This window comes from Castor canadensis, chromosome 13 (assembly GCF_047511655.1).
Source record: "Castor canadensis chromosome 13, mCasCan1.hap1v2, whole genome shotgun sequence".
In the NCBI taxonomy this organism is placed as follows: Eukaryota; Metazoa; Chordata; class Mammalia; order Rodentia; family Castoridae; genus Castor; species Castor canadensis.
In genome coordinates this window covers 55,960,480-55,973,960 of record NC_133398.1, presented here as the reverse complement: position 1 = coordinate 55,973,960, position 13,481 = coordinate 55,960,480, and the positions used below count along the sequence as shown (strand labels likewise).

The 13,481-nt window shown below is 33.0% G+C and overlaps 1 protein-coding gene across 16 annotated transcripts in view; it reads left to right on the top strand.

Annotated features, from left to right (window-relative positions):
• The window catches only part of Ccdc171 (coiled-coil domain containing 171), a 416,292-nt gene that overhangs the window by 225,397 nt on the left and 177,414 nt on the right, over window positions 1–13,481 (top strand). For 14 of the 16 annotated variants that reach the window (XM_074051809.1, XM_074051799.1, XM_074051790.1 and 11 more), the window contains one exon: window positions 723–908. In XM_074051809.1, coding sequence (XP_073907910.1) covers window positions 723–908 — 186 coding nt within the window. Of the gene's footprint in view, window positions 1–722; window positions 909–8,971; window positions 9,273–13,481 lie in introns of those variants that run through there. The other 2 variants (XM_074051797.1, XM_074051801.1) reach the window with 2 other exon arrangements.

The following is a 13,481-nucleotide window of genomic DNA, read 5'->3' as shown; positions in this document are numbered from 1 at the left end:
GTACAAACCATCTGGTATATTTTGATGGACAGTTTCATTGGCAGATGTTTGTATGTTAATATTCAGCTAATATCAATTGATCACCTGCTTGTGCCAGGCAGTGTGCAGTGGGTGGGAGCTAAATGAATGGATCTACATCTTTGTAAGTATGATTGGTGGCAGGGTATGGGTAGATAAGAAAAGTAAGGTGAACTTAAATAGTGACAATGGCTGTGATAGTGGGAATGAGGAAAGTATGGTCTGGTTAGGATTTGCAACAGAGAGGACATTTGACTAGTAAGACCCGAATGATAACACACTGAACTCAGACTTTTTAGATTGTCATTTAAAAACCTAGAAGTTTGTTGAAGGTTTTAATTTCTACAATCATAATCTTTATATAAAGTGCCCATGTATGAAGATTCATAATCATAACATTTATAAAAAGTGCTTATCTATGAAGATTTAAACTAAGCATTATGTATTTATTCACAATTTGAAATGTTTTCTAAGATTTTGTTTGACCAAAAATGATAATTTGGGAACTATGAATATTGTGCTTTAAAAAATAGAATATTTTTATTTTGAGTTTATGAAATTCAGAAAAAATAACATTTTCATCTTGTGTCATATACTTAGAAACAGTTACATTATATTCTATGTTAGCCAGTATAGTTCTGAAGATGAAATTATGTAAAAATGCAGTTAGCTTACAACTGATTTTTTTTTTCTCCTTTTAAAAGAAATTGATCACCCATGAGAAGTTTGAAAGTGCATGTGAGGAACTCAATAACGCATTGCTTCGAGAACAACAGGCACAAATGCTGTTGAATGAACAAGCACAGCAACTGCAGGAGTTGAATTATAGACTTGAATTGCACTCCAGTGAAGAAGCTGACAAAAACCAAACACTTGGAGAAGCTGTTAAGGTAGGAGAACATCCCTTGTATAATGACCATTTCTTCTTTGTATGGGTCTTAGGGTGAATGATGCATATCTCCTGAATAGGGAATAGATCCCAAGATGTGAAATTTACTCTGTAAGAGCTTATGGGCTTAGTTACAAACATACATTGATATGTATTGACAGTGTGAAAGTGGACTTTACCTGACTGGTTGAAAACAAAGTAGAGATTCTCTGAGTAATACTTTTCTTTTTTTCTTTCTTTTATTTGTCTTCCTTGTTTCTTCCTCTCTTAATTCTTTTCCTATTCTTGTTTGTGTTCTTCAGACATTGGACATGCCACGTATCTTTTGGATTCTGGAAGGTTTTGGATTTAGGTTTCTCTGATTCTTATACAAGTACATGTTTGGAGAGGAGGAAGGCTTGGTTAGAAAGAGTTGTTCTCTTTGATATATATTCATAGCAGAAGTATTTAGAAAGGAAGAGAATTTAACATCTAATAGTTATCATTTAGAGAATTTTATTAATGGATTTATGTTTGTAGTATTTTGTAGAAATGTTGGCTATAAAGTAAAATAGAATTGTTTATTTTAATACTTGAAGTTTTGAGTAGTAAGTTATGTACACAGTTATGTACACTGGAGTGAAACTAAATCCAGGAAAATCAAATTATATAAATGGCCTTTATATCAGGTATCATACTTAATATAACCAGCATAGAGTTGGTGTGTAATTGATTAAGCAAAGAATATGTTTATATTTATTCTAATAAATTAATATAAATGTGATTACTGCTAATAATACACTAGACAAAATTTATTCTTACTTCCTGTTTACCAGGTACTATGATAAATACTTTATAAACAATTAAAACTCTGGCATTGTTCCCATTTTGTATCTGAGAAAACAGAAAAGTCACATAATTTGTATAAACATTAATAAATGATAGATCTAGGAAATTGAATTTCACATCTGCCTACCTGACAGCACTCATGTGCCAGGCTCTAGGCCACTGTATCTACATGAATTATTTTATTTCATTCTTAAACTAGCTCTGTAAGATAGGTATTATTGTTATTATTTCCATTGTTTCTTTGAGGAAGTTGAAAGAGTTCAGTTGACTTTCCCAAGGTTTCCTGGCCCATAATGTTGAAATGGGGATTTAGTTATTATGAAAACCCCTTAATTTAAGGAGGGAGTTGTAGATGATGAAAACCCCTTAATTTAAGGAGGGAGTTGTAGATGATTTTATTAGGAGAAAAAATTTTAGAGTGTGCTATTAACATTTTAGAGAACATTTTTCCAGATACATGTATTAAACTGAACCATTTGAAATTGCTGATATTATAAGTGAAAAAGACACAGGTTAGCAATTTCAAACTGTTTAACCTAATATGTGTCATTTCTTACATAAATGAGAACATGCATATTGTTTTGTAACTTGTTTGTATCATATAGTAGTGGACTCTGAGCATTCCTGTTTACCAACTTGATATCAGTCTTTTAAAAAATCTTAAAAATAGTTCAGCATTCTTCCAAATATTCATTTAGGAAAATGTTTATTCCATATGTATTATGTACACGGTCTGAGAATAAATGACATTGGTTTAAAATAAATAAATAAATAAATAAATAATCTTAAAAAATCCACAAATAATAAATATTCATTGTGGAAAAATAAATACATTTAGATAAAAGAAAAATTAAAATTAAAATAATCCCATTATATTGCCAGATATATCTTTCAGTAAATATCTGATGTATATTATTTTAGACTTTGTATTTTACAAATATAAAAATATAATCAAATATAGGCTAATTTGGACAGCATGTCAAGAAATTATTTCTGTGCTAATTAATAGTGCCATTATATCTAATGGATGATTGAATACTTTTTAGGGTATATCATTTTTTCTCTCTTTTTAATTGACAAAAAATAGTATATACATTTATTGGGTACAATGTGATGTTTTGATACATGTATATATTATGAATGATCAAATCAGTCTAATTAATATATCTATCACCTTACATCCTTATCATTTCTTTGTGGTGAGGACATTTAATATCCACTCTTAGTACTACTTTTGAAATATAGAATACATTATTACTAACTATTATCACCTTGGAATAGATTACCAGAATTTATTCCTCTTGTCTAAATGCAAGTTTATACCATTTGTCCAACATTCCCCCCCCTTCCTCAACCACTAGAATGTTTGTAATTTATCAACCTAATTTATTATCATAGATTTAGATTTATTCCATATTCCTTCCTCTCTTCTTTTTGCTGTTAGCTTAAGGTGCACACCCCTATAACTAAATCTTTATACACAAATCTATGATTATTTCATTAAGATAAACTCCTGAATGAGGAGCTACTAGGTCAACAGCCCCAAACACTTTTAAAGTGTATATATTATCAACTGACTTATGGCAAATTTTTAACCAATTATATTATCTCCTTAGATAAGAGAATTGAACTTTTTGTCCAACCTGTTCATATTTAAAAAATTTTTGCCAGTTTGATACATATGTGATTATTACTTTAATTTGTATCAGTATTAGTCTAGTTGAGCATTTTTATAAGTATATTGTTCATTAAAACATTTTACTGCTGCATTATTAATAGATAATATAATTAAGAATGCTTTGAAAAAGCGTCTGTCATTTTGCAGTCTTCTTTCTGTAATAGTTTGTAGTTTATGTTTAGGTGTCATATCTTCCAGCAGATAGAGATGTTCATATTAATTTTTTAAAGTGCTAGTAGCTTAAATATTGTTGTCAAGAGTGGAGAATTGTTTAATTACTAGCTCTTAATTAGAACTAGCAGGTTGTAGTGTGAAAATGCTCTCTTGTGGGACATAGCATGGTTCAGTGGAAAAAGCACTGGCCTTGGAACAAGTATTCTCCAATTCAAATCCCACTTCTGTCACTTTAGCAAATTACTTTACCTTTCCAAACCTTAGTTTCCTCTGCAAAAATAGAGATAATGATATTTAAGTAGGGACAATGATAGCCGCTGAGTTTTTAGGGGAATGAATAAAGATGCTATTTGAAAAGCGGTTACATGCTTGAAAAAGATTTCTTTCATGTTTTTGGTAAGACTTTAAAAATAGTTTTTTAACCATATGCTGTACAGAACTTACTTTTATAAAGTTAAATGAGATCATGAATAGAAGATATGAAAAATGTAGAAGAGAAAAGAAGTTACCTATGAGTTATTATCTGAAACAACCATATTTTTGGGACTTTGTTTTTAGTCATTTTTATGTATATAATAGTTTTTACAAAACAAATTTTGGATTAGAAGCTCAGAATGACCTCCCATTATCATAAGGCTAGATCTTGGATAAGATACTTCCTGAGATCTTGGATAAGATACTTCCTGTAGTAATACCAATGCATTAAGAAGTGAAGGAAATCTCCAAGGACAAAAATATAACAAGTAACAATACCAACAAACTGCAGTGTGTAAAAATAAACATTACCACCATGAAAAAATGCAGGTTTGCCCTAGAGGCATTTACCAATACCAGGTTTGGGAGTAGAAGACTAAACTTTGGATCCCACCAGTAGATAGGAACTTGAACATGAGAGTCCCACATTAAGGAATTGCCTAATAAAGTAGAAGGGATAATGCCAAATCAGTAGTGTGCACCTTCTCTAGACAGAAGCTAATGCAGAATTTTCTTTGGGAGAAAGCTTGCCTAATTTAGTTCTTTCAGGTACTCCCAAAGAGTAAGATCAACCAAAAAACTGACACATGAATAGATAGATAGATTAATCTTATGTGCAGCCATATTGCTAAACTCTTGTCATTACTAATACTTTATTTGTACTTTCTAGAGCTTTGTATATAGACAACATTGTTTATTCTATAGTGGCAGCTTTGGTTTTCCTTTTCAAACCATATGCATTTAATTCTCCTTGCCTACTGTACTGTGATACAGTGTTGAGCAGAAGTAGAAACATTAGGCATCCTTGTCTCATTCCTAATCTTAAAGACTTATTTTTATAAGATTTCTCCCTTAAAAGAAAGCAGTTTGCTGTTGGTTTTTAGTTGATAATTCTTTTTAAGTTAAGGGAGTTATCTCCCTAGGATATCCATATTTCTAAAAAAACCATAAATGGATGTTGGATAATATAAAATACATCTTATACATTCATTGAGATAATTACATGATTTTTCTCTCTTATTCTACTAGAATGTTTAATTCTATCAAGTATTGGCAAATTATGGCCTGTGTTTGTGTGACCTGTGAGATAAGAATGTTTTTTATATTTTTAAAGGATTGAAAGAAACAAACAACATACCCAATATTTAATAGAGATTGTATGTGGCCCACATAGCTTCATTTATTTCCTTTCTAAAAGTTTCTGACCTCTGGATCATGTTATTCAGTATTCTAATGCTAACCCAGCATTGAGTTCTTGTCATAAACCAAATATAGTTGCAATGATTTGTTAAAATACATTGCTCTGCTCAGATCTTTTGGGACTTTTGGATGTATCACCCCCCCCCTTTTCTTTGCTGTGTAGACCGGAATGGCCTCAAACTCATGATTCTCCTGCCACTGACTACAGCTGTGCACCACCATGCTTGGGTTAGATTTATAATCCTTATTGGGAATGTTTTCTAATTTATTTTTATTGTCATTGCCATTTCTAGGTATTGAGGTTTTGCTGACACAGAAGAATTTCTTACTCCAAACACATGTAGTGGTATCTTAGTCCTTTTTTTCTTGTTTTTGCTACTGTAACAGAATACCACAGACTGCATAACTCATAAATAATAGAAATTTGTTTCTTACGGTTCTGGAGGTGAGGAAGTCTAATATAGAGGTGCTGGCATCTGGTGAAGGCCTTCTTGGCACATCATCTTATGGCATGAGGCAGAAGGGCAAGAAAGCACATGCACATGCTATTGGGAAGGTCGCTAAATCTATCTTTTCATAAGGATCTTACTTCCACAATTGCATACTCTCACAATGCTAAGAGTATGCTGAGGACAGAGTCCTCATCACCTAATCATCTCTAAATGGTTCCAGGTTTCAGCACTGTGGCATTAGGGATTAAGTTTCCAGCACATGAAATTTGAGGAACCCATTCAAATCATAGCAAGTAGAAGCTAGATAAAATATAACTAAAGAATTTTGGGGTATATACCCAAAATTAAAGACAACAAAATGTTTAAGTACTAGAAATAGGATATTAAAAAACAAGTAGTGAGAAAGAGTGAAAGTCTAATTAGCTCCTTGGAGTATGCAAACCTGGCTGGAGTCTAGATTGATAATCAAAAAGGCAGTTTAAGGTTTATGCCTTTTGAACTGGTGAAAATCCCCCTCCCTTATCCTGGGAGTCAGGAAGCTGTGAAATGGGGATAGAAAATCCCTGTCTACCAGCTACATGGGCATTTGACATCTACTCTGCACAGTTATCAAAATTGGAGTCCCAGGCTGGAGCTCTAGCCACACTGCCTTTTTGACCTAGTACTGGTTAGCCAACCTTAAAATGATCTAGTTCTTATTGAACAGTATGACTTCATAGAAGGAAAGCTGAAAATATTTAGTAGGGACTTTGATAATATTGCTGATAGGCTTGGGGTATAGGAGTAAATTAGACTCTTAATAAATAATAATTCAGGAAATGACAGTAATTTATGAATTGCTAGAAAACAATGGAAATAGTTCAGAAACTAAGTGACATGATGGGTTTTCTGAAATGACTTTGTTTTTGCTCTCCAGTGAATTTGAGATTAAGATGACCAAATAGGACTAGAAATAATGGTATACATTTCTACTATCCCAACTCTGCAAGAGGTAGAGATCTGGAGGATCATGGTTTGAGGCCAGCTTGGGCAAAAAGTTAGCAAGACTCCATCTCAACCAAAAGCTGGGTGTGGTAGTATGCATCTGTAATCCAAGGTATACAGGAAGTGTAGGTAGGAGGATTGCAGTCCAGGCTAACCCTGGGCAAAATTGTGAGACCCTATCCAAAAAATAAGTAAAGCAAAAAAAAAAAAGGTTGGTGGTGTGGCTCAAGTGGTAGAGTGCTGAGGTCGTAAGTTCAAAACCCCAATACCACCAAAAAAAAAAAAAAAAAGACTAAAATAAGCTAGGTGTGGTGGTACCATGAAATCTCAGCTAAGGCAGAATGCTCAAGAGTTCTAGGTCAGCTGGGCGCCAGTGACTCATGCTTGTAATCCTAGCTACTTGGTAGCCTGAGATTCAGATGATTGTGGTGTGAGGCCAGCCCAGCAAATGGTTTGTGAGACCCTATCTTCAAAATAACCAGAGAAATGGACTGGAAGTATGGCTCAAGCATGAAGCCCTGAGTTCAAATCCCATCTAGTTTTCTTATTTTTTCCCCTGGGAAAAGTTAGATATCTATTAAATTCTTATAATTTTCAAGAATATCTGCAACACCCTAGCTGTGTTTATTATTTATGGAAGATTTGAAATATTTTGTATTTATAGAACCATCTAATAAATATTTTTTGTAAAGTTACAAATTATCTCCTAATTTATCATGCTTGAAAACTAAATTCTTGTCATCTAGTGAATTAATACATATACTTGAGCCTTTACTGTGTGCAAAGTACAGTACTTTCTGGAGAATTTACATTAAATTTAGTTAGAAGAATACTTACATCCTAAGAGTTCCTGACATTTTGATATGGTACTAGATGAGAGCTTCTAAAACCATACTATAAAATCTTATATTCTCTGAATTATTACTGTTTTGTAATTCTGTACATGAAAAATCCTAGACATTGGCTGAGAGAGACTTGGCTTGGGGGAAAAATAAAGACTTCTTCCTGGTAAGGTTCCCAAATAATTCTTTTGTCTAACCCTCATCCAGCTCTTATTCACATGTCTCTTTTCATCTTAGCTTGCCATCACCTGCTTATTTCCGATATGTTGTCATTCATCTCATCGTTCTGATAGCAGTCTCCTGGGGTCTTAGGACTTAGACCTCTTCCTAGCACCTTCTTGCAGTGGCTTTATTTAAACTCATGTCTCAACTTTAATAGAAAATGGATTTTTTGCTTCTTGTTTTCCATTTTAAAACATAATTACATGTAGGCTACAGCTGGGGAAATAGTTAAATGAAAAAAATATTTTTCAAATTTCAGATAGAGAAATTTGCAAAGAGATTTCAAAGTCATTGGTATAATTGTGCCAAAGGGTCATATTTTACGGGTATTTACCTTATTATTTTGATAATGTCCTTTTATTTGGAGGATGTATTTACCTAATTTTAATAGTCACCTTTTCTCTATTATACTTTTAAACAAAAGAATCCCAGAATTCATTTTCTTTAAAAAATTTAAAGATCTTTTAATTGATAAGCCCTGATTATAATAATAATAATCATTTATCACATAACCAATTTTCATGAAGTAAGATTATTTTACATCACTACTTAATTTAAGTCTTATCATTTTTACTTTAATCCAATATATTTTTATCTTCCTAAAGACTTATGCTATTGAGACCTACAGGATAGTCAATTATATTTCAAGGTCAGAGAAAAAGATTTAAGAAAACAGCAGCTTTCACATCTCTTTTTATAAATAATAGTTTAACAAAGAAGATTCAATTTAGGAGGTAGGTGACTTATAAAATGTCATTTTCATTTTTGTTTATCTAAATGATGGAAAACTATGTAATAAATAGAACATCTACCTTTTGTCATAATCTTGTTATGACATGATTGTTATTTTCAAAATCCGTGTTCTCACATTTAATTTTATAATACTTTTCTTTCCATGTTACAATTTGTTCGCAATAACTTGTAATTAGAAATTATAATTACTATATTTCTTAATTGAATACTAATCTTTGATTAGGTCAAATTTTAGAATTACTTAAGATATTTTAAATTATATAGTTTAACTTAGTGTAAAATTTTTGCAAACATCTTAATTTTCTGACTAAACATGCTTATAAGAAAAAATAACTTCTATGTGATCCCATTATCATTTATATATAACCATTATGAATATTTTGGAAAACCTAGAAGTATATAGTTTTGTATCCTGTATTTTTGTTGTTGTTTTGATGGCATTGGTGTTTGAATTCAGAGCCTCTTACTTGCTAGGCTGGCACTCTTAATAAAAACAGCATGGTACTGGCACAAAAACGGACATGAAGACCAGTGGAACAGAATAGAGGACCTAGATATGAATCCACACAACTATACCCAACTTATTTTTGACAAAGGCGTTAAAAATATACGATGGAGAATAGACAGCCTCGTCAACAAAAACTGTTGGGAAAAACTGGGTAGCAGTATGCAAAAAACTGAAATTAGATCTACGTTTATCACTCTATACTAGCATTAACTCAAAATGGATCAAGGACCTTAATATCAGACCCCAAACTCTATAAAGTTGATACAGGAAAGAGTAGGAAATACCTTGGAAATAATAGATATAGGAAAGGACTTCCTCAGTGGAACCCCAGAAGCTCAGCAAACTAAGAGAAAGCATAGACAAATGGGACCTTATAAAACTAAAAAGCTTCTGCTCAACAAAAGAAATGGTCTCTAAACTGAAGAGACCACTCACTGAGTGGGAGAAAATATTTGCCAGCTACACATCAGACAAAGGATAACCAGAATATACAGGGAACTAAAAAAACTAAACTCTCCCAAAATTAACAGAGCAATAAAGAAATGGGCAAGTGAACTTAATAGAACTTTCTCAAAAGAAGAAATTCAAATGGCCAAAAAACACATGAAAAAATGCTCACCATCTCTAGCAATAACGGAAATGCAAATCAAAACTACACTAAGATTCCACCTCACACGTTAGAATAGCCATCATTAGCAACGCCACCACCAGCAGGTGTTGGCGAGGATGTGGAGAAAAAGGAACCCTTATACACTGCTGGTGGGAATGTAAACTAGTAAAACCACTCTGGAAAAAAATTTGGAGGCTTCTTAAGAATCTCAAAATAGACCTGCTGTTTGATCCAGCAATACCACTCTTGGGGATTACCCAAAGGAATGGGACACAGATTACTCCAGAGGTACTTGTACACCCATTTGTATTGCAGCAATAATCACAATAGCCAAGTTATGGAAACAGCCAAGATGCCCCACTACTGACGAATGGATTAAGAAAATGTGGTATTTACACACAATGGAATTTTACACAGCCATGAAGAAGAATGAAATCTTATCATCTGCAAGTAAATGAATGGAACTGGAGAACATTATCCTGAGCGAGGTTAGCCAGGCCCAGAAGACCAAAAATCGCATGTTCTCCCTCATATGCGGACATTAGATCAAGGGCAAACACAACAAGGGGATGGGACTTTGATTACATGATAAGGCGAGTGCACACAAGGTAGGTATGAGGATAGGTAGGTAACCGCCCCCCACCCCCAAAAAAGATAGCATTTGATGTCCTCAATGCAAAGGAATTAATGCAGAAACTTTAAAGCAACAGAGGCTAATAGGAGAAGGGGACTAGGAACTAGAGAAAAGGTTAATTCGAGAAGAATCATTTTAGAAAGTAACACATATGTACATGGAAGCAAAACTAGGAATCTCCCTATATAGCTATCCTTACCTCAACTAGCAAAAACCCCTGGTCCTCCTTATTAATGTTTATACTCTCTCTTCAGCAAAATTAGAGATAAGGGCAAAACAGTATCTGCTTGGAAGCGAGAGGGGGTGAGGGCTAGAGGGAGGAAGTGGGGGGAAAGGGATGGGCGGGGGGAAGGGGGGAGAAATGACCCAATCATTGTATGCAGATATGAATAAAGGCAGTTAAAAAAAAGGAATAATGGGTTTTTTTGTGCTTTTTGCTTATACAATTTTATGTAAAGTTAATTTCTGATTTCTAGAGTTGAAAAAGAGAACTAACATTACTGAGCACATATAGTTTGTTTAGACACATTGGAAGGCACTTTGTATTATTTTAGTTCATAGTAACAACCTGTTAAGAGATAAGAATTATTGCTTACCTAAATGAAGAAATTAACATAATTGCAAAGAACTTGACAGTATATATGATGACGTTGCTTTATATAGAATCCAAATACATTTGCTATATTGCTTAAAAGACTTGATTCTCCTGGGTTCTTCATAGCTTAAGGAGTGTTTCTGTTGAAAAATTGTAATTGTAATTTGTCCTGCCAGGAGACGACCATATTTTATATTTAAGAAAAATAAGACACTCTATACTTGTTTAAAGAGAAAGTTAATAAACGTATTTTCTTTGTGTGTTAGAAGAATTTTTTTCTAACAGTAAAATTATTTGTCTTTTAACAAAATCATTCTTGGGTTAGTTTTAAAGTAGACATTTCTAGACTTGAAAATATGCATATCCTGTTACCTGTCATATGTTACCCACTTAAACTTAATAGCAATGAATAATTCCCCCCATCAATTCTCTTAATCCTATTTTAAAAAATAATCAGGTGACACAGTAAATTCTTTTCTGAGCTTTACAAGAGATTGTGCAACTTACAAGTAAAATTGTCATTTTATTAAACAAAAAATAAGAGTTCTTGGCTTTTTTCTTTTTTGAAAGGACAGTTTTAATTTAATGAGTCTTGAGAGGCTACTTGCCCCCTGACCTTGGAGCTGTTCTTATGTGCTGGGAGCATGGTAGCTGTCTGTGGAAGCCCTCCACTCTGCCCATGGCATCTTCTCCAAGGCTGCCTGTGATGCATTGCTGCTTTCTTCTCTTATTCCTCCTTTTTCTTGTTCCGTCACTTCTAGGAGTTTGACCTTGTCTTTTTCCTTCTTACATTTGGTCATGAGAGCTCTGCAATGCCTTTCATCTTCAGGGGTCCTTATGGACCTTGTCATAAGCCTCCATGATGCAGGGCCACTGAAGGGGGATAGACTGCCTGGCTTTTTAAAAATGTTCTTTTTTGGTGTTGGTGGTCAAACCCGGGGTCGTAACACATGCTAGACAAGAGCTCTTCTACATTACTAGCCCATCATATTGGCTTTTCAATTTTTAAGTCATATTCATATATGTATCTATACCTATATATACACACACATGTGTACATATAGCTATACATATATACTATATAACATTGCACTTTATATAAAGTATATTTATGTTTGTGTATTATATGTGAAATATAATTTATATATCAAATATTTTATATAATTACATATTTTTCCTTGTAATAATCATAAATGTATATATATTAAAGTGCATATTATTAGAACCATTCTGTGACATGCTTTTTGTACCAGGTGATGGCAAGTGCTTTGATTCATATGATCTCATGGTGTGAACTTACAGATTCTATCTTTTAGCTGAGGTCTCTTTTAAAATTGTGAATTTCACAAAATTTTCTTTTTGTGTAATTAAGATACACACTTTATTAAAATAGCTGAACAGAGCAAATTTCATGTAAGAAAGATAGCTGATTTCTATCATGCCAGGTCTTTGAAGAAACACATATGTATGTATAATTTGGTACCTTTATTTTTGTTAAAAAAATAATTATTTACTGTTGTCTATCCTTACATTTATCATAGTACTTTCATTTGACTTGTCTTTCTAATTTTACTGTTTCTTTAATGATGTATGCTCTAAGTCTATGATTCTAACATGGCTCCAATTTTATTATGAGAGAGTTATTAGTATATGGTTTTGATTCTTCGGGCCAGTTTGCTATTAGAGTGGGTCCTTTTCTCCTGGGTTCTCAGGTTTGAGTGATAATGATCCATTTGTTGTACTAAAAGAAGTAGTATTAATTGAAGATGGAAGGAATTTACTTGTCTCCTGTTTAACTCTCCGAAGATTTCATTAAAAAGAAAAAAGAGAGAACCAACCTCAGTATTTTTTCTTCTGTTTCTATGACTGAATATCAGATGAGAATACTTTTCTTTCTAGTTCATAACCTATAGTGTACTTTGTATTTGCAGAATTCAGGTTGCTAAAGCTTCCTGTCTTAAAAACATTGGATCACGTGCCTGTTAACTGAAAACATAGAGAAAGGAGTAGGTGAGATCAGACAATGGGTAGATAGATCAGTCATCCTAGCATTAGTTCAGAGAATGTTTCTTTGATGAAGAAGGCACAGTGGCTTTTTATGTCTTTGGATTTTCATGAGGATTGTGAATCATGCTAGAAATGTAAACACTATGAACTAGAGGCTTTACATACATTTTCTGTAATCCTCATAACTACCTGGAAAATACATATAATAACAAATAAATATACATTATGAATGCAAAGTGAATTAAGGATCAAAGCATTAATAAATTTGCTCAAGGTCACATATTAATGAGTTTTAGAGTTAGAATTTGAACTTCAGATCTGTACAACTTCATAGTTCTCCCTATTTCCAATATAAGATTTTCTTTCAGAGTTTGAGACATTTTAATTTATTTCTCTGAGAGAGTTTTTTAAAAAAGAAAATTGGTTTAAATTTTCAGAAGTGGAAGTGGAGCAATTCTGGAAGTATCTTAATCTGCAGCTGTTTAACTGCCAAATGATTCACTGTAGGGGAAAGTAAAGTTTAAACTACTTGAAATTTAGTTCAAACTTGGAGGCAGGAGAGCACAGAATGAGGCGCTAACCCTCTGAAAGATTAGCATTTTTACTTGTGGAA